This window comes from Enhydra lutris, unplaced genomic scaffold (genome assembly GCF_002288905.1).
Source record: "Enhydra lutris kenyoni isolate GAN:26980312 unplaced genomic scaffold, ASM228890v2 scaffoldscaffold12, whole genome shotgun sequence".
Lineage (NCBI taxonomy): Eukaryota > Metazoa > Chordata > Mammalia > Carnivora > Mustelidae > Enhydra > Enhydra lutris.
Genome location: NW_019154096.1, coordinates 75,188,097 through 75,210,724, shown reverse-complemented (window position 1 = coordinate 75,210,724; position 22,628 = coordinate 75,188,097). Strand labels below are relative to the sequence as shown.

The 22,628-nt window shown below is 42.9% G+C and overlaps 1 protein-coding gene across 1 annotated transcript in view; it reads left to right on the top strand.

Moving 5' to 3' along the window:
- The window catches only part of LOC111145085 (ADAM metallopeptidase domain 12), a 319,525-nt gene that overhangs the window by 68,196 nt on the left and 228,701 nt on the right, over positions 1–22,628 (top strand). The window contains exon 3 of the mRNA XM_022499714.1: positions 18,059–18,132. Coding sequence (XP_022355422.1) covers positions 18,059–18,132 — 74 coding nt within the window. The remainder of the gene's footprint in view (positions 1–18,058; positions 18,133–22,628) is intronic.

Here is a 22,628-nt window from a genome sequence, read left to right as displayed (position 1 = left end):
CAACAAAGGCATAGGAAATAGGAAAGAGCATTAAAGGGAATACTTAGAAGATGGTAGAGAGAGTGATAGTGATACAGGGATATGAGAGAAAAAAGCTGAGTGTTAATGGCAACAAAACACAGGAGAGAAAAAATAACATGCATCAATTCCAGTTAGCATTCGTATATGTGGTATTTTAAAATAAGAGTCAGGGCTGCTTAGTAAAAAATTTATGGCAGAGAAATAGAACCAGAGTTCAGCTCTGTCCCTTAGAAGCCTGGTGACCTTAAGCAAGTTGCTTCATCTCCCTGAGGTTTTCTTCTCCATTGATAATGTGGGTATCTTTACCTCTGTGGTCCCAGTACCCTACACAGTGTGAGGCATGTATTAACACGCTTAGTAGATTTGTTGAATAAATGCATGACAACAAAAAATTAGGTGTAGCCAGAAGAAGTCTGGACTATATCTCTACTGACCAAACTTCCATGTATAAACACGAGGACCTGGAGTCATGAAAGCTGCTTCTTCCGGTTGAACAATACGTCTCTGGAAATGAAGTAGTTGAAACTGTGTAAACTCCTGTAAATTCATTCATTGGGTTAGATTTGCTTCCTGTCTCTCTTGTTATTGTTGTAACCTGCCTTTAACTTTCTTTTTTCTTTTATTATGTTCAGTTAGCCACCATGTAGTACATCATTAGTTTTTGATGGAGTGTTCAGTGATTCATTAGTTGCATATAACAACCAGCCTTTAATTTTCATTTAAAGGTTCCCACACATTAAATTTTATCTCTTCATTTCTTTCTGCATCTCCAAGCAACTGTCAAGGGCAATTTTCCTTTTGCCTGAAGAAAAGACCTTAGTATTCCTTTAGTGCAGTCTGTTGCTTTTGACTTCTCTCAATTTTTATCTTCTGAAAACATCTTTATTTCACTTTCAATTTTGAAGGATATTTCATGCGATGTAGAACTCTAGGTAGGAACTATTTCCTTTAAACGCTATCATATATTCCATTGTTTTCTGTGATGCCATCTGCCAATTATTATTGTTCCTTTTAAGATGCTATATTTTTTCTTCATTTCTGTTTTTCAGAAATCTTACTATGTTACGTTAAGGTGTGGATTTTCCTTTTATATAGTACTTAGAATGCATGGTGTTATTTAAATCGTGGGTCTTGATGTCTTGCCAATTTTGGAAAATTCCTCATTATATTTTATTCAAATATTGCTTCCACTGTGTTTTCTCTTTTCTCATTTTCTCTGCCTCTGATTGCATGCACATAGATCATTCACCAGATCCTATAGGTCTCCTTAGCTCTTTTCTAAATTCTTCACCCTTTGTCTCTATGCTTTAGTCCTGCATATTTTCTTCTGACCTATTTTGCACTCTATCATTTTTCTGTCTTCAGCTATGTTTAAACTACTATGGAACTTTTTCATTGAGTTGTACTTTCCAGTTGTAGACTATCCAGGAAATTCTAGTTCTCTCCTGAAAGTTTTGTATTTTTTAACTTCCTGAACATATTAAGCATAATCATTTAAAAAAATTTTTTTTCAGTGTTCCAAAATTCATTGTTTATGCACCACATCCAATGATCCATGCAATACATGCCCTCCACAATACCCACCACCAGGCTCACCCATTTTAATGTCAGTTTCTGTTGGCTCCACAACCAAATCTCCTGTAGATCAGTTTCTATTGCCTGTTGTTTCTCCTGATTTTCAGTGTCCTCTTCTTGGTGTCCACTTACACCTGGCTATTTTCTGAGTGTCAGACGTCATGTATGAGATTTGTAAAAATAGTTTTGAGACACTGTTTATGGCTCACGTCTAAGCTGGGACACTCAAGATCAGGGACTGAGCTGGTTTCAGTTTCTGTAAGGATGAGTCTACTTCTGATTCTCCCTTTCTCCTAAAGGATAGCATCACAAAATCCCAACCCAAAGTCCAGAGTCTGGGGTGTTTATTCATATCACCTTTTAGCGAACTCTGGTATCCAGGTTCCCATCACCCTGTGAATCTGGTGGACATTTGTTCAAGTTTCAGACTGAACTGCCTCTTTTAATAGCTGCAGATGTCATAAGCAGAAAAATTAACCTCCACTTCTGGTATCACACCATGGGTTTCCTTTTCTACCCGAGTCACGGTCCTATAATTCTTCCTTATTTTGGAAACTGCGTTGTCTTCAAATAGAATTTTTATACATTTTACACACCTTCTCTAGTTGTTTTCAGTGGGAGGATGAGTACAAATGATTCAGAGCATCATCACCAGAAACAGAAATTCCCCATTACCATTCCAGCAACTTAATGACTTTGTATTATCATTTCCTGTGGTTCCTGTGTCAATTTTGTAACTATTCCTCTGGGGTAAACACGTAGATATTTTCTGACTTTTCAATATGAACTATGCTAAGTGTCTTTCTGCTTATATCTGTGCATGCTTTTTCTGGTTATTTCATTTAGATTAGTTCTTAAGAGTAGAATTATTGAATCAAATATATGTACATTTTAAAGGAGTATTATAACTATTTCCAGATTGCTCCATGAAAGGCTGTACCAATTTACACTTGTACCAGCTGCTCATGAAAGTGCCCATTTCTTGGCACTTCACCAACACTGGAATATCATACTTTAATAAGCCTGGCACAACCCCAGGTGGCTACCAGCTTAGGCAAAAGAATGATGACTTTTAAAGTTCTCAATACTTTGAAACTATGGGTCAAAACTCATAAAATAAATCAATAAGTAAAATAACAAGGCCTGAAGTTAAAAAAATATATAAGTAAGTGGTTGTAGGATGGGGAATGTAATGTAAGAGCAGTTGATAGGGTAAAGAGGATGGGGAGCGCAGTGGATGAAATGTAATGCAGTCCTGAATCAAATTTATAGACCTTGACGGTAAAGATCAAGGAAGTCAAGGAATCTCACCAAACTCTAAATTAGGTGACTTATATCTGAAATATTACAACCATGGTTGCATTTTAAGAACCTGACCCACTTGACATTCCAGAATAGAGTCCCACAATGGCGATTGGTCTATAACCATATCAGGTAGAGAACAGTGGAAGGAGCAGGGGTGTGTAGTTCCTGCAAAATGTGTATTTGGGGTAAAGACTGATAACTTTGTGCAACTTTGAAAATGTAGTTCTTTTCAACAGGATATTTAAAATTAAGGAATAGGAAGTTACCTGCCAAGTATTTTATTTTCAAAATCGATTTGGCACATGTTTCCTGAGGATTCTCACAAACAGGAATGGATATGAGCCTGCTCTCTCCACCTACTGCCATCATGGAACCTACCTGCCAGGACTTGGAATCATTTATAGCAGACACGGTGTATAGATGCATGGTTTAAGCATGGAATGTTTGTGTTTTCACCTGTTATTCCGTGCTTTATCACTGTGTCAGATGAAAAGAGATTGGCTTGCCTTCTGTCCCCTCCACATTCCATGGTTTTGTTTTGTTTTCTTTACAAACAGCACCCTTCTGGATAGGTAGGTAGGTAGGAAAATAAATAAATAAAGTGCAAGTGGAATGGCAGTGGGAGCATGTGTGTAGTTTTATGGGGAGGAAGAGTCCCCTAGAGTTATTGAGAAGGGATTCGCTAACCTTCCTTTTCTTAGTAGATAGCTGTGACTGACCATTTGGGTGAGGTTCTTGTGAATAATTGTTTTTTCAATAATTCCAGTAGAAGAATGAAAATAAATACGTCTGTATGTGTGTTTTTGTGATAAGATGTTATGGTTTATATCAAAATGGAAACTAGATTATAAGAACAGGAATGTTTTGCTGCATTAGCAAGCAAAAATGTGTTTTTAGACAAAGGAAGCAGAAGTATGATCAATATGAATGGTGGTGTGGTGTAATACTTGTCGTCCGTCACACTGAGTGCTCCCCGGGTGCCAGCCCTGTCCAGCTGTTGACATAAACCATGCCACTTAATCCTCCCAGCTGGCATTATTATGACTTACAAGCAAGGAAACGAGCTCAGAGAGGCTTAACTGTGACTAAGTCATAGAGATAGTTAGTCATGGGTCTCGGATTTGACCTCAGGTCTTGTGATCGGAGTTTACTTGGGGAGGTGAGGAGGCTATAATGAGAAAGTGAGTTCTGCTCAACGGGGAAGCTACTGGTGGGCTTAATTGGCCACTTCCCCTTGTCTTCTACTAAACACAGATTTTCTATTTATAAAAATGAGCAGGAAAACTTTTACCTTAAACCTGACGACCGTGCAGCAATTTTTACATTTCCTTATTTCAGTGTACCTTAGTAAGATCTTGTTTTATACTTAAGAAAAATATAGACACATACCACTTTGTTTATACCAAATTTCTTCTAACTAGTAACTCCTCTGAAATCTTTTCTGAACTACTTTCTTTGAAATTATTATAAGTAAGATTTTTTAGCAGGACTTTGGATATCCCTATATGACATTCTGTCTCTAGTAAACAAGGGGATTTTGGCTTTCCTTGGTTAAAAGTCTGTGGGTCATTCATAAATTATTCATACCTATGTGTTATGTTGGTTTAGCTGAGTTATCTCTTTTTTTCTCTTTCACTTTTTGTCAGGTCAACATTACTTAGTTTTAATGCCCAGGTAAGTTGACTATTCGTCCAGCTTTGGATAGTTGTTGTAAGGTAGTTGATAGGAGTGTAGCCACCCTTTCCTCTTCCCACAGGACTGGGATGGGGCCCTGTGCACTCCTGGCTGTCCTCCCGGAGGAAAAGCCATGGCCGGCCCCAGTGATGGAAATGACAGCACTGACCGTGAACTTCATTTTCCATATCCCCTTGAAGGCAGCCAGTATTGTCCTGGTAGAAATCCTACAGTTTCCACAGTGGCCCTTTCAATGCTGCCTCATTTACACTCGTATGATTTACTCTAAGATGGGCTAAGGGAGGCCCAAAGCAGATTAAGGATCTGGTGGTCATCCCTGTGTGATGTTTCCAGACTCATTCCTGGCAAGGACTAGGTTTTCTATTTTGGTTTGAAAATAGTGTGTATCAAGGATGAATTTAAATACCTCACTCTGTTAACACACTATCAACAAGAAAATAGCCAGTATATTCATTTGTTCAGCAAAATAAGGTATTTAATAAACTTATGCTTTGTAGCAAAGGTCATGATCGGCTAGCAGGGCAGATAGCCTATACTTAAGGCATGTAAATATTCGATGGAGGAGCGAGTGGGCAATGCTGTTTGATGTGTTGATCAAGGCAATCAAATAAGCATTCGTTTTGTGTTTTGTGTGTTCAAGAAGGCAGCACTCGAGGCATCACGACGGGTTGAGTTGGGTCAGGCTTCAAGGAGCTTATAGCCCTGTGAGCATAAAGCCAGTGGACAGAAACCGCTGTACCCCAGGCAGAATGTGGATGTGTAGTCTCAAGTGAAGAGCAGAGGGTTCTACCTGAGCTGCCAGGTCAGGTAGATCAGGAGCATCTCAGGAACCCCAAGGGATGGGGCAGAGTTCAGCAAGTAGAAGGGAAGGCAAGAAAAGAAAAGGCGTGCTCATCCAGCCTCTCCGTGGGTTCTCACAGTCATCCTATTTCTGTCCTCATCCTGTCTAGCTTTAGACCAGAGGCTCAAGTGAACTCAAATGCCACCAGGAGCCAGGCAGGTGTGGTGAACGAATGAGGCCAGGCATAAGACAGTAGATTACTTCTGCCCGGTGGCCCCCACGGACAGACACACTAGGGCATGGCGGGGCCGGGAGAACTGGCAGCTTCTCTCTAGCTTCAGCCAATTGTCGCCACCTGATGTGCAAGCTCAGGGCTGCCATTTTCCCCCGATTCTTCCCCTCCAAGAGGCTTCATGTCCAGATTTGTCTGTGAATTCTCCTGACTGTGAGATGTTAGCAACGAACCCAAACCGACAACGAGTGCAAACAGTTGGGGCCAAACCATTAAGAGCTGCAGGCTGAGGGGACCACGTGAATTACCACCCTGCAAAACCACCCTTTTCTAGCCCAATGGTGTTGAAAACGTGGCGCCCACGTGGGCAGAGTCAGCATCACCTGGGAACTTGCTAGAATTGTAAATGCCAGGGCTTCGTCCCAGAGCCATGGAAAAAGAAGCTCTGTGATGGGCCCTGCCGTCGGTGTCAATAAGCCCTCCAGGTGGTTTTGGTGCTCAGTCAGGTTTGAGAATGTTTTTTTACATTTTTTATTGGCTGGAAAAAAAAATCCAGAGAAGAATAATATTTTATGATACATAAAATTATATGAAGTTCAGATTTTAGTTTCCATAAATAAAGTTTAACTGGCACATAGCCTCGCTCGTTCATTTACCTTTGGTTCCTGGCTGTGTCTGTACTACAACAGCAGAGTCGAAGCTTTGAGGCAGGGACCCTAGGGCCCACGGAGCTCAAAGTCTTTATTTAAAATATGGATTCCTTATTATCTGGCCCTTGCCAGAAAATGTTTGTCAGCCTGCTCCCGCACAGGGAAGAGGTGTGGAGGTGGTGGGGTTTTGGAATCCAGGTCTGGTTCGGTGGGGTGGAGTCCAGACCAAGGGCAAGAGAGAACTCTTGAGACATCATTGGTGCAAAATCGTGGTTTATTAAAGCACGGGGACAGGACAGGACCCGTGGGCAGAAAGAGCTGCTGCCCCGGGGTTGAGAGGGGCAGCTGGTTATATATTATGGGGTGGGGGGGCGGTAAGGAAAAAGGGAGGTTTCAAGAAAGAACTTTCATATGCTAAAGAAGACTCACTGCATACCTGAGGCCTGGCCATTGTCAAGTTAAGACTGTTGACCCCTCCAGGAAGGCATTAACAAGAAGGTAGTTGGGAACTTCCTGGAGGAACGTTACACTCTGTCCCTTCAAGAGTCTGTGGATGGGCTGCAGGTTATAAGGACATTCAATTGTATTTATGTTCCCTTCTGGAAGCTAGGTTATTGACAGAAATGCTTTGTTCTTGGAGATTGCTGAATTTGTAAACTGAGGGAGACTCGGGTCTTGCAGGATTGTGGTCTCTATGGGTTAACTAGTTGTTTTTCCTTTCCTTAGATTAGGGCAGCCGGGAGTGCAGGAGGAATGTGTGGGGGTGGGAGGGGTTGTGGGGTGTCATCTTCTGCTTTGTCCTCAGCTTGCCTTCTGTTCCCTCATCAGAGGGAGAGTGGGCAGACTCGGGAGTCAGTGCTGCTGAGGAAGTTCCCCAGGATGTCATACTCAGGATGGAGGAGAGAAGTGTAATTGAGACATGCCGTTCTAGAGCAGCCAGAGAACAGTGTGGACCATGGGCTGTGGAAGGGGTGGCCAGAGCAGAGCTGGGTGGGGGCCACCAGCAAGCACAGAGTCACAGAGATGCATTGGGGGAGGGGGGAGAAACCTGGAGTTGGGCCACTAGTTGGACATGGGACCAAGAGGAAGGAAGGAGTCAGAGGATGGGATGCACGTGGTCTTCTGAGGATGATTGCGACAGCAGGGATGGGGGCGTCACAGGATGCTGAATGTGCTCAGCTGGGGAGAGGTGAGACGAGAGTGGTTTTTAACCTGCCCATTAGAGTTGCTGGTAATTTTTCTATTGGACATGACTCGTGGGGCATTAGCAACCCATCTGGGCTTTAGAGAGAGGTCGGAGCCGGGGATTTGGATTTGGGAACCTTCAACATGGAGGACAAAGTCGGCCATAAGTGTCACTAGATTGACGACTGGTTGGTTTCACTAATATTTTTAACAGGATGAAGGTTGGACTCGAATTTTCCTTCAGGAAAAAAAAAAGTGTACCAATTGAGGATCTCTTTGTCCCAGAACAGAGCTAAGTTGAGGAAAGAAAACGATATCCTCCAGAGGATAAAGTCCTGTGCGCCCAGGGAAGGGAGGCTCACATGGCGGTACCCAGAGGCCACTTGAGTCTCTGGCTTGGTCTTCCTGCGTCGTGGCTGCCCGGCTGGACCACCCCGGCCCACAGCCCGGGCTCCACGGTCCTCCTCCTGACTGGGAGCGGCTTCTGCTCCATCTGACGCTTCTTTGCTCCTGCTGCTCCCACGTCCTCCTGATTCTGAGGTTCAAACACCCCAAGAATCCATGTGACAGGCACGCTATAGGGAGAGCTGGTGAGAGTCCCACTCCAGTTTTTGTCTGAAGTTGTGAAATGCAAATTCTCCTAGATCTCTGCATGGCTTCCAGCGAGGGTTTTCATGGAACACTTAGAGCGTGTTTTATATTAAAAAAAAAGTGGCAATTAACTGTAATTCTGTTTGTAATAGAAAAACTTGTTTGCTCTGGGCTTTCGTTAGGACGCAGGGACTCGGCAGTGCCTCTGATCGATAGCAGGGTTATTTTTTAAAGGGCTTATTATATTCTGCTAATGTTTATTTGGAAGAGATTACAGTGATGCTTTATAAATGGCCCTCAGTCAACATATGAATGGGATATTCTCCCCAGAAGACAGCTTGCGTGCAAACAAACCAGCAACTTAAGCTATTAACTTCCTCTGACTGACAGTTTTGAAATGGTGTTGTAGAAAAATATGGTACATGAATGTTTCCAGACATCAAATTAGTTAGATAAATGAACTTGGAATTGAAAACCCAGCTTTCCAGTTAATGCACAGAGTGCATGTTATGCTACGGCTCTGTCTTTCAAGACGACACAAGTCATTCCAAACAGCAGTGCTCTGTGCTGCTTTCTAATAGTATGTCCTGATATCAGTAAGCCAATCTCAGAAAGTGCTTCCTTTAGAATATTTCACCTCAAAACAAAGGGCATTCACTGTCTTGTGCGGTATCTCCGGGGTTGCTGTAGAATCTTCCATCCCTTCTATACCTATGATCAGACAAGTATAAGATCTTCCCAAATGGAACTGGGTCATACTGGCTCATAACTAGGCCCCCAATTGACAAATATATAATATTTATTTTTGTAAACTTATTAACTTAAAAAACCTTACTTAGGGCGCCTGGGTGGCTCAGTCGTTAAACATCTACTTTCGGCTCAGGTCACCATCCTAGAGTCCTGGGATCGAGTCCCACCTCGGGATCCCTGCTCAGTGGGGAGCCTGTTTCTCCCTCTCCTGCTCCCCCTGCTAGTGCTCTCTCTCTCTCTCTCTCTGTCAAATAAATAAATAAAAATAAGAAAAAATAAATAATAAATGAAATCTAAAAAAAGAAACACCAAAAAGCCTTATTTAGATCTAAATTCAAAAGACCCAAAAGAGTTGCGATTTGGATAAATAGCAATAAATAACACATGACAGGGCATTTGTCGCAGTCGCTCTATAAGAGAACGGTCTCACTGGTGACTGGATTTCTAGCGCAGACCAGCGTTTTCCATTTATTGCCCATGATGGTTTCCCAACAGACGTTTTCCTCTTGGAATCTCTCCCAAGTCTCTCCGATTCCTGGTGCTGCTGTGACAAATGACCGCACCTTAAGTGGCTCAGAGCAGTGCCTGGACCAGTTCTCGGGTCTGAGGATCGGACGTCCGGTTGTGTTCATGCTTCAGATCTCGCCAGGGTGACAGCAAGCTCTTCACAGGACAGCTGATTTTGGTGGAGGCACTCGGGCAGGATCTGTTTCTGGCTCATCTGAGGTGTGGACAGAATCCTGCTCTTGGAGGCCATAGGGCCGGGTCCCGGCGTTCTTGCTGGCTCTGAGCTGATGGCCATTCCCAGCTTCTCGAGGCCGTGGCACATGACATCTCTCTGACCCCAGCAATGAGAGGTTCTGGGCTTTCAAGGAGCCTCATCATTGCACTGGGTCCATCCGAGTAATCCAGGATAATCTTCCTCTTTCAGAGTCCTGCCCTTAGTCACATGAGTAAAGCCCCTTTTCCCGAGTCAGGTAACATGTTTGCAGGTTCCAGGGATGAGGACGAGGCCTCGTTATTCTGCTGATCGCACTGATAGACAGGAACAGGACAGTCGTCCCTGCTCTCCCAGTGTGGAAACGGAGGCCCAGCAGAACTCAGTGACTGGCCGGTGGTCCTTTGGTCTGAGTGGCGGCTTGTAGCCAGTCCGAGGGCAGATCCCCAGCCCCTGCTCCCCCCTCCCCACCGCCCCCTGATGTGTGCAGCTTCCTAGGTGGAAAAACACCGTTTCTAAGATGAAATTAAATAGCTCATTTTTAATTTAAAATTATTATTCCTTTGCAATCAAAGAAGGAGAAACTGTTACCTATGTGCAAACTCCCAGAGTAGGGTGCCCTTAGGAGAAGGACACAGTGACCTTCTGCGGTGTTGGAGGTGGTTGGAGGATGCTGACGTGAAGCTGGGCCCTGGCACCCAGCCCGGGCCTTCTTCACCTGACAGCAGTCCCCATCACAGGTCCCATCGCTGGAGGTGCAGACACTGAACACTCACCAGGGGCCAGTCCCCGTTGTGGGGGACGATGGACACGTGGTGCTGGGGCTGCGGGTGGCTCTGTGAGTTGTTTGGGTGCGAGGCTGATGGGAAAGTCCCATTGTAGCCACTGGCCTCCTGCCTCAGGTGTCCTGCTGTGCCGGCACCATCAGCAGGCAGAGAGGTCAAGGATGATGTATTCTCTCCTTCAAAGAGACATGTCTGAAGGCAGAAGAGGAGAGGGGACAGCAGAGATTTGAGGACGTGGTGCCACAACCGGGTGGGGTCCGGTGTCTGCTCAGCCCTGCTCAGAGGCGAATTGCTGTGGTCTGATCTCGCCACACTGTCACCCCATGGTTTTGTCCCCAGAGGTACCATGTCACCACCCAGTCCTGCTCCCAGGCCACCATGTCACTGTGCATCCGGAATATGGTCCCCACACCCAGGACAGTTAATAACCGATAAGTTATTACCAGCAAAACAAGTCTTCCTCGAATCCCTCCTGCCCGGACTTTGCTCAGCACCCGCCCCCGTCCTGACATGGCTCTGATTTCTGCCTCTCCCTCCCCCGGCTCTGATGGTCTGCCTCACACCGCACAGTGACTGATACTTGATCACGTGCCCTCCTCCTCCTGCCACCCGCTCCATGCCCCTCTGCCCTGATTTGGATTCTTTATCACTAAGGTCCAAAGACACTGAGCAGGAGGAGCAGGAGGGTGCCAGGAACGAGACATTCTTGTCAGTCCCAAGTATAAATGTAAAGAATTCGGCTTCTAGAACCCCTTTCCCCAGAGGAACAGAATGCAAGTCATAGTCGAAGCCCAGTTCCTTGTTCAGTGTACAGGGATCCTCTGTATGGCCACTTGGGCCCATGAGGGACATCAGCCTCCAGGGGTGAAGCAGGCAGCCCTTTGGGGTCAGAGGAGCAGGCTTCTGCTTGGGGACAGCTCCCACAGGGTAGGAGAGTCCTGATGTCTCTTTCATACCTTCTGACTTGACGTGTGTGGCTTTGGAGTTTCTTTGCGACCCCTCAGACTGTGATCCTTCTGCTACCTCTTATAGCCTCTGGATGTTTCCATCATCCCACAGATGTTTCTAGGTGCTCCTGTTCTAGGTGTTGGGGCCAGAATGTGAAACAAGGCCAAAAAATTTCCTCTGCCTGCAAAGTTTCTGTTTTCCTAGGTGGTACACAGTCAACAAGTGAAATAAACACACCAATAAATGATCACAAATGAGGAAATCTAGGGTGGGTGGGAGCTCGGTGTGCGAGAGCAGAGCCCCACTAAGATGGCCCCCACTTCTCTGAGGCAGTGATGTCCAGCCCGAGACCTGGCAGTGGAGCCCAGGGATGACCTCCATGCGCAGGGTCATCAAGTGGAGAGGCCTGGAAGCTGGCCGGAGCCTAGCCAGCTCAATGGTATGCTGAAAGTCTGGTAAGCAGAGGCCAGACCCTTCATGGTCTGAAGGCCATGGTTTTATTCTAAGTCTGATGGGCTACTGGTGAGGTTTATTATTTTTTTTTTAAGATTTTAGTTATTTATTTGACAGAAAGAGAGAGATCACAAGTAGAGAGGGAGGCAGAGAGAGAGGAGGAAGCAGGCTCCCTGTTGAGCAGAGAGCCCGATGCGGAGCTCGATCCCAGGACCCCGAGACCATGACTTGAGCCGAGTGCAGAGGTTTAACCCACTGAGCCACCCAGGTGCCCCTGATGAAGGGTTTTTAAGAGAGAGCATTGTCGCTGGGCCAGCTCTCCGCCAGAGCCAGTACTGATTTGATTTTCTCCAACTTCCTCTTTGGAATGGATGGAGGGGACATAAAATAAAAAATGAGTTTTAGATGTGTTAATTTTGAGAAACCTGCATTGTAGGGTTTTCCAGCTTGCTTTCTATTAAGGCATGTTGTCGCTGTCCTCTTACAACCTAGTAGTGAGCTCCAGGAGGGAACAGATGACCATGTCTGCTTCAGAATTAGCCATTGTCGTCAGCCACAGAGGACGGTGCACGGGGGACTATGAGCCCATCATGTACAAATGCACATGGGGGAGACTGGCAATGTTTCAATGAATAAATAAGGCTTTTAAGATGTTTTGGCTAAAACATCTAGTAATCTAAAATGAAAATAAAAAATTTTGCTACAAATTTAAATATTAGTGGTCACTCCAGCAGCCACAGGATAAAGAACTTGAACTCTGAGCATCACACATGCTGGTGGTGGTGAGGGGGTGAGTTTTGTCATGGGAAGGCAGAAGCAGGCTGAAAATCTGTAAACCCCTCATGTCACAATAACTTAAGGAGAGTCCGTACTAAAGATAATCCAATATGTTGACCCTCAGAAACCTTAGAAATGACATTACCTATATTTCAAAAGCAGTTTTTACCTGAGATTAATATGGGCCATTCTGCATATTTTAACAAGGTATTTGCTAAGGTCAGTTTCTGTCAGAAAAAAAATTGTCAATGACTCATGAATAAACATTATCATCATTTATGTAATAAGTAAAAGGCCCCAAGCCAGGGACACCCCATTATGGCACTGCAATGCCTTTGCCCCTTCCTGTGCTATCCTGCAGTTAATTCAATTTTGCCCTCTTGCAGTTCCACAGTGTGCATATCTTGCCGGCTGTGGAGCTGGCCACTCATATTAAAGTGGTAATCAAGATTGCCTCTAAATATTCATAGCAATAAATGACTCTCTAGTGCCCCACGAATGCCACGGCTGTATTCTGAAGCATGTATTTAGTGCTGGAGAGAGATCTAGTTATTTCAGAGTCCCTCCAATGCAGTTATCTTAATACTGTTTTTCTGCTTGAAAAATTAGATCTCTCTGAGCTTCCAGTATCAACGGCTGAGATGAGTGAATCTGGGTCAGAACCGACCATGATCTTTGAAAGGGTAACCTAGAAGCCAGGGTGGGAGCGGACTCCGCGGTTGACCCGACATCGTATTTTCTCTCCTGTAATTCCCTTCCTTCTGGTGGCTCACTGCCACCTTATTTCAACTTCATGATCTGGTTCAGATTTTTTCTAAGTTGCTGAAGATGGCTGTTTTTTAAAGACAAGGAAACACCAAGGGTATGGTGCTGTGTATCATTCCACCCATCAGAGAAGAAGCAGTCAGAGGCATCCCTATATCTGTGAGAAGTTACTTGTGTATTGACTAGAGAGATTTTGTAGCCAATATGGGTGAAATAATTTAAAGTCAAGTTTGGGGGATCCCCAATTACACAGATTAAAGGAAAGCAAGACAACATGAAAGAAATCCCAGCTAATTAATAAATCACTTTTACACATCTGCTCAGAATTCCAGTTAAGTAGAGAGTGCTGGGCAGATGGGCTGTGGTTGACCTCAGAGGGAGCCCAGGACAACTGAGGGTCCCAGAAACGGGCAGTGGGGTCCTGGCTGCCGCCTTTCTTGGCAGAACAGCCTGAGCACAGCCCCTGGGGGAGGCTGCCCACATAGTTTCCTTGAGGAGTTTACAAGAGGAGGGGCCTTAGAAGAAACCAACCCTGTTGACACCTTGACCTTGGGCTTCTAGCTTCCAGAACCATGCGAAATAAATCTCTGTTCATTAAGCTACCCAGCCTGTGGTATTTGATTATGATAGCCTTCGCAAACTAATGCAAGGGGCTTCTCAGATTCTGGTAATGTTTTGATTTTTCAGCTGAGTTATAGGTACTCTAAGAATTATTATTTTTTAAAATTGTAGTGGGGAGCCTGGGTGGCTCAGTCAGTTAACCATCCAGCTTTTGATTTCAGCTCAGGTCATAACCTCAAGGTCATGAGATTGAGCCCCGTGTCATCAGGCTCTGCGTTCAGCAAGGAGTTGGCTTGAGATTCTCTCTCTTTCTCCCTTTGCCCTTCCCTCCCATAATAAATAAAATAAATATTTTTAAAAAATTAAAATTAAAATTGTAGTGATACATTTTGTACACTCTTTTTTGGGTTTACTTTCCCCAGTGAAAAAGGTGGAATTAGAATAGTGCCCAAACATTTCTGGCCTATTGATAGCATTGAGTTGACTAAGCAAATGCAGTTCTTTAAGCACTCAATAAAAGACACAGTTCCGTTTAGGTAATCAATATATCATGTTTAAGAAAAGGAATGCTATATTTAACCAGCACTAGTTTATTATCTTCGATGTATAAAAATCAGAAGAAAATGGAATGAATACATGCATTCAAACTGAGCAATCCAATGTAATTAGTGGTTTTGAATGAAAATAGCTCTCTGTTCTTTTTCCCCATTGATTTCTCCTGTACCATTAAATCCCAACTAAAATACACAGATAAGATCTTTTTTTTGCCTCCCTAGGGAAAAATGTATTCGTTTGAAAGATGTTGACTTTGGAATATTATAACAGGTCCTGGAGGGACTTCCTGTGGAATTAGCACAAAAGGTCATGTTTTGACTAGCTGAACTGGGGGCGAGAGGTACTGCAAATATTTTATCTTTATTCACAAATATAATGGCCAAGATTCATCTTTAAAATGTGATACATGTTTCAGTATTTCAGGAAAAGACAATTTGTAATTAAAGGAAGTTATTTACACACACACATATATAAAACACATTCAAATATGCGTACATGTACATACATTGGGCACATCTTGACAAAATGTCAAGACATTTGTTCTAATATTTTATTGTAAACTTAATTAATAATGCCGTTTTTCTAAGAAATCATGGATAACTACAAGTTGCAAACTCTGGAGAGAACATTCTATGTGTATTTGTAGTTAAATCTCAGTGTCAGAAAATATAAGCAAATTTGGGCAAAAGTCCCCATGACAGACTTGATAGCAAATCCAGGACTTATAAGCACTTCTATGCACTATATTAAAATTTAAAGACATAATGTATGTCTAATGTTGCATAGGATGGAAACAGTAATATTTGAAAAGTTCAGCAAACACTCAGAAACCTATAAAATTCTTAGAAACATCAGATAGTGCCAAAATAAGTCAATTACGGTGTGTGGTTTTTACAAGACCGCTAGATGTTTGTGTCGTCATTTGCTAGAATGAGTCCGTACAAAACAAGTTCTGTTTAAACCCAGAAAATACAGATAAGCATTTCATTTATATGGAAATTTACCAGTTTAACTCTCAAGCTTAAGTAACTCCTTAAAAAATAATATCACTCATCAATTAAAATTGAGAAGAGCTTTCTTAAATGTGCACTTAAAAAAACCCACTTGGGTTTGCACCTAATTATGTCCCCTGAAGGCACCGATATTTAAAATAGTCTGTTACTCAGGCAGCAACTGAATGATGCAAATCTTAGGTCTTTATTATTGACTCTGACCAGCTCAATGAAGATGGAAATGTCTGACCTTTCTGGGAAGGTAGGTAGGAATGTTGTCTCTTGACTTTGTCCGACGGGGCTGCTTCTAGCCGCATCTTGCTCTTGAGTCTGAAATGTGTCCAGGGAGACTGATAAACTGATTTTTAAATTTTATTTCAATTAATTTAAATGTAAATTCATATGTGGCTAACAGCTACCATATTTGACATCGGAAACTATCCAGATGTGCAAAGGGCAGCCGTGAAAATAAAAGAAGCAGCGTTTTGCCGTGTGTGATGCTGTCCCAGTCTCACGGCACAAGGACACGCCTGTTTTAACCTTTTTCCAAAACTCATGTGACTTCTGTTGTTAGGGTTTTTGTTTAAATTTCCTTTCATTTGGACTAAGGTTGGATGTTGGAGTTTACACTCCACCTTCTCTCATAGTAACATGTGATTAGTTGATCCATAGTACAGATGAAACGCTATGTTGTAGGAAAAGTCTCTTGAACTCTTAACGCTGGAATATTAGAACACTACATATGGACATCTTATTTTCACAAGGATAAATCTGAAAGAACTTCCAGAGCAAAGGCAGGAAAACCCACACCAGCTGAGGGGGCAGCCCTGATTTCCTGCAGTGATGACTTGTGAGCAGGGCTGAGCCACTGCACGGCTCTCAGATGCAACGCTGACCGCGGGGAGCCGGGCGCCCTTGACTTTGCAGTGCCAGCTCCATGTGATGACCCAGCTCTTTTCTACTTTGCTCCTTTTAAGCCCCCAAGGAGCCTTAACTCCTGCCCTGGGCTTTGATGGCCTTTGGCCCTCCTTTAGTTTGCATCATTTGTGAATTAACCCCTTCTTTGCCCTTCACACATCCCCTGGTCCATCAGGTGGCACTGCCAATCTCCTGCCTGAGTGCTGGGGGACTGTCCCGACAGGTCAGAATGAAAATGCAGCGTTGGTTTTTAAAAAATCAATTGGTTTTTTAAAAAACTGAAATTTTCAGTTCCCCTAGTGAGAACTGCCCCATGGATACATAGAGCCCTCATTTGACACATGCTGGTCCGGATAAGGAGGAAGTGACTGTTCCCAAATCACACAGCAGGAAAGGGGATGGGAGGTTCACAGAATACCTTGGAGTTGCAAGTAGATTATGACTTGGGTAAGGACTCTAAATGATTGGGCTCAAAGGTAGGAGTGTGGCGCACATGACCACCCTGGGTTAGTGGGAAGGGAACTTGGGTAAGGTTGTGAGTTGAGGGACATTGTCACATAGGTACATTCTCAGGGCAGGGCAAGAAACTCATTGGGATTTCCAGGGCAGAACAGAAAGTGTACTTGCCTGCTTCCCACTGACAGATGGGCGCACACGAGCTGGATTCCCTGGAGCTCAGAGAAGAAGGAGTATGTCATAGCCTTGTGAGAAGGAGAAGAGATTGGTAGAGACATTTACCCTAGTCATTAATTCCTTCATTCACCAAATATTAATTGGGCTTCTATTACTTGTCTGACACCTTTGTGGACATAATAAGCAAGTGGACCCACAAATCAACATACTGAGTTACCACAAGTAGGAAAGAAGTTCTTCCTTCCACAAGGAGGGAAAGGACAGGAGACTGGAAGAAAGCTTGCCTGGGAAGAGGGGTACGTGGTGAGATTGAGGAGCAAGGTAAGGAGGGTTCCCTGATTTATTGATGTCAGAGCTCGTACTGAGTTAGAGGAGTCTGAGGGGAAGCATTCCAGGCAGAAGGAACAGCATGTGCAAAAAATGAGCACTACAGAGGAGTTTGGTGTGTTTGAGTTGCTGGCAAGGTCCATGTGAGTGAGGACCAGAGCCGTGTGGGCACCGCTGGCCACATTAAAGGGTTGGCATCTTATCGCTGGATATTAGTGCAGGCTCCTTATAAGCACAGTTGCGTTGATGAAGAGGTAGTTTTGATGTTGAACTTCTACTGCCATTGAAGAACAAATGGGAGGAAATCAAAGGTAGATATGGAGGAACCCAGGTTAGGAGGGCGTTGCGGTATTCCTGATGCGAGGTGACTGTGCTTTGAACTGGAGTGAGGTGGTGGGGTGTATGACGTAATAGGAGCTATGGTTTTGACAGCAACACTGCAGGACCTCCCATGGATGGAGAGGAGCTGGAGAGGGAGCAGGTTTCAAGCAGGACTTCACATTTCTGACATGAGCAGCTGGGGAAGCGAAGGGGCTATTTATAGAGACAGGGAAACTGAGGGAGGAGGTCATTATAGGAGGTGGGGGTAGTCGAAATGGATCTCAGGGCTATGTGGCCAAAGGAAAGGTGTACAGGCCACATTTGTGCCATCTAGGAGGGTGATGCTTCCTCCAGACTCTGGTCCTGGTTGACCTGGTCTCCTCTACTTGGGATATCAGAATGGTCCCAAGAAGAAAACTTACATTTCTCTCCCTCCATCGAATATGTCTTCAGAACATTCAAATGTTGGCAAGTCAATGTGAAATGTGTTTCAGCTGGATTTCTCTTATTTATCTTTCAGAATCATCCAGAAGTGTTGAATTTTCGAATACAACTGGGAAGCAAAGAACTGATCATACATCTGGAAAGAAACGAGTAAGTCACATTAATTCTTGTATACTGTGCCATGGGAGAAAGAAAGGAGCTGTGGGTTCAAAGTGCTGTGTAGTCTACATTGGCATTTAGAGAAACAGAATGAAATGCACAGAGTCATAATCCCAATTTGGGCCTGAGGCTGGAATTAACTTGAAAAAAATGAAGTGGAAAATGAAGAATTTTATCACTCTAAAAAAAAGCTTTGTAAATCAGCAGGTTTTTCCTCATAGTTCTGATGTCTCTCATTTCCAGAGCCTGATTTGTCAAGGATAGAATTCAAGCATCTTCTGTTCAAATAACAGCGTTCCATAATTAGTTGACTTCTGGCAATTCCTGGCTTATATAAGGAGAAATAGCTTCAAATGAATAGAACCTCTTTTTTCCCTGAGAAATACCAAGGGTTTATTTATCTTTCAGAGCTTGTCTCCAGTGGTACAAAGTATTTATTTTATCTTTTTATTTAAAAATTTGACCTTTTTTTGCAAAATTATATGAATTTCCAAAAATGGTATTATTTTTTTTTCCTGGAGCAGATGGATATTATTACATATTTTGTATGACTTCCCAGTAGAAAACTGTCTGCTTCAAGGCATAAGGAACACAAGCCCTGTTCTTGTCATCCTTTATACCCTGGCTAGCCCCCTGGGTTCCTTAGACCGAGAAGATGCAATACTATTCTTTCTTATTAGTACCAGAAAAGATCTGTGTGCTTGTAATAAGTAATCTGTATTTAAGATGTAAATGAAGTTACCACGTCCTGCTTGATTTGAAACAGGAGTTTCTATCTTCTAGATAGATAGATAAAACCTCTAGAAATTTCTAACTTTGTAACTACTGGTTCCTATTCCTCACCCATCAGTGACATGCTGACTTTTTCCTGATGTGATCTTGTAGAGAAGAGAGTTTCACTGGAATGAGTTCTGCCCAAGAGAGATGTCACAAAAATCTGACTGTCTCCATGTGGACAAGTCAGATCGCATGTGGTATCCGCGCTTTGATTGGAGGGCCCCAAGCAAGTCAGATCAATGAGATCATCATGGCCAGTTCTCACATTCAGTTTCTAACACTGCGGCCAACAACAGTTTTTAAAAAAACAGAGAGATCCACGTCAATATATACATTTAAAAAATAAATACACTTAACATGAATGTATGTAAAATAGGACAGCAGCCTGCCTCTTCGTATATCTTGTATGTTTACCCCCAACCATTACACGGATTAAAAGCTTTCTTAAGCAATAAATGATGTGTTTTTAGCTTTCCTCATGCCTTGATAGTCTTAAAGTAGAGGTTTCGGGTGCCCGTTTTGAATGAACAGGGAGCTGAACAGAAACTTCTATGTTGCCTTTGGTATGTCTCTCTCAGCCAAGTAAATATATTCATGTTCTTTTTTTGTTGTTCATGTAAGAATACTGTGGGACATTTTAATTTTTGTGGACTGCTATTTGCATGTGGTTTTGAAATATCTCAACAGACAAAACTGGATATTTCCTGAATGATCAAAAGGGACTAGGGTTTCTGGTGGAGATGCATGGCCTTGATGGCGCTTTAGGATTGCTGCTGGATTCGGGCATCCGCTCCTTTTGTCAGAGTGTTGGGGGACGTGTTAGACAGCAGGAATGATGCCAATTCCAGACCCACAGATGGTAGTCAGACAGCAGGTAGAAGGATGGAAATCAACTTAACAAAAACCTTAATCTACTTGTTTCTACTCTAAAAGGAATACATGTCCAGTGCAGAAAATTGAAAATTGTAGGGGAAAAAAAAAATCAAAGAGCCAAAAGAAAATACTTCTATTACCAAACAACATCCTGATGAATATTTTAGTCATGGTCCAAGGTCATGTTTTCCTTACAAGTAAGTTTTGCTTTTTTTGTCTTCCTCGTGGATATTGGGTCTGTGCATTTGATAACCTGCTTCTTCACTTAGCTTTATACTGGACATGCTTTTCCTTATAGAAATGAAGCTCTTAGCGCCCTTCTGGTTCTCTGAGTCTCTGAAGTGGCTCAGTAGTCTCATTCCTGGTTCTTTTGAAAATGGTTTCCTGTCTACTAAGGCAGATAGTGTAATACACAATGACGAATAGTCATTCGACCGTGGCTCATCTGTATAAAAGATCATTTTACAAGGTTAAAAGGTGCCTTAATTTGCTCACTTCCAATTCTGGGCCTTTCACAATATAATCTCAAAATTAGAAAAGTCAAAAACATAAAGCTATCTCTTCTCAATTCATATCTCTCTTCCCAACCTCACTGTCAACCTTCATGTTAGAAATTGTATGGAGAGTGTTTGATATGATCCTATGACGTTCCGCGGCTTTATTTCAATTATACTACTTAAACCAGTTGTAGAGATTCTACCCTGCTAAGAATAACATTTTCATAATTAGAGCATGCCAATATTACTATTTTAATGTTGCACTTCCCCAAAATACTTGAACATAAAATGTTTTTTGAAAAAAATTACCTGCCTGTTCCATATGGCTTCACTTTGGAGACCATGAATACCAGAACTCTGGAGCTTTATGGGGAGAGTGAAATGCTCATGCGCTACCAGCTCTTGATGCTGTCAAACACAAAATATAATCCATTGTCCAGGAGAAAGTAGAATTTTTAATTCCTATAGCTTTTGGCCCAATAGATCTAATTAGAGAATTTATTCAAATAAAGGTATTAGAACTCAAATGTTCAAGCAAGATGAATGTGAATATTTAACCAGCACAGTAGAGATCTTGGCTAACCAGAAGGTAACCTGTGGGTGCCCTACATCATGGCTGCAGGTCCTGTGTTCAGGGATGTTCACCGCAGAGTATTTTACCTAAATCGATAGAAGATTGATTAAATTATGACTTAGCAATATAGAGCCAATAGAGCTCTATTTCACAATTAGAGGAGATGATGGGATCTTCATCACTGTGAAAAGCACTCATGATATAATCAATGTAAGCAGCATGTTAGATAATATTTTACACAACATTGAGTTTTTATTTCAAAATTATATACATATATGTGTATCTCTGACCAGTAAAATTATGGAAGACATTCATTCATGTTTTAGAGCAAGAAAATATTACTGTTGAGATTAGGAAAACTTTTAACACTGAAGCAAAAAAATCTGTAAAAACTTAAAAATCGTTGAAAAGAAGGATATTGGAGTATTTATTATTCATAAAAAGCAAATGTGTTTTAGAAGGACCTCCACCAACTTTCAGAGGGCTAAAAAGCTCTGCACATTGAACACTGGGTCTTTAAATATCCAGAAATCTGTTTTAATTAAAAACCTGCTTGGAGATCATAACCAAAATAAAGGTGGCCTCATTGCCTTAAATCATAGGAGCCATAATCCAAAGCTAATGCTGAAAGAGGGTCACCTAATTAACCCTGCTCAAAAACTCATCACATACACCAATTCTTCTTGAAGCTGGACAGAATTTGTATTAAACAGTTGTTTCAGGGGGCTTTCTTCTATTTGCCTCCGAGCATCCCTAATTTGTGCAAAGATCGGATGCTGTTCACTTAAAATCTGTGTTTGTATAGCCATAATTGAATGTTTAAAGAGACTCAAAGCTTCCCTGGAGAAACATTTTTCACAGTGTTGCTGTCTGCCTACGGAACTGCAGGGACCGCTTTATGACTTCCATAACTCTCCTGAGTCCCCGTGGGCTCTCAGGCCATCCCTCAAACAGGTGCTCTGTGCAATTGCATCTTTGATCAAAATGCTTTATTAGACAGGCTGGCCAGCTTAGACATCCGTTTTTCCAGTTTAGGATAATTAGAAGTGATGGCAGTAGATCACACCCCCCACATCTCTCAAACCCACCGAGCTTTCTGTTTTCCAGCCTTGGCCCATCACTGACAGAAGGCAGGGGTTGGGGGAGGTCTATGGCCCGCTGAATTTATATTTGCTGGGTCTCTGCATTGGAAGAACTCAGGCGTTGGCTTTTATTCTGTCTGGGATAATTCCAGACATCTCTGAAGGGACAAATCTAATTAATATTCGCTCAATTGGTAGCAGAAAGGACATTTTAAATTGGTCAGACGTGGGCGTCAACATCTGGAAAAGTGTTTATTTGATGACATCTCTTGGAGTATGGTGATGCAGGAGGGAGGATGTAGCTGATGCAGAGATCGTGCTGGCTAGATTAGGGCTTGGCCGAGTAACCACCCAGAGGATATGAGTCTCTTGTTTGTGTTGACCCAGACTGTGCTGGGCAACTGGACTAAGATGCAATCATCGGCCCTAGGGCTATGGACAAGGCCTCGTTATGGCCCACAATTTCCAGAGCCTTCTCTATAAAGACATAAAAGGTGCACTGATCACACTTCTTGGCAATGCAGCGCTGGAGGGGGTAACTTGTCTGCATCTCAGGATCTGGATTAGAGAGATTTCAGCAGTCTGGATCAATGGGCCAAGACTAACAAGATGAGATTTAATGGGGATAAATGTAAAGTCCTATGCTTGGGTTAACAGAAAATAAATGTTAGCTCAGAAAGAAAT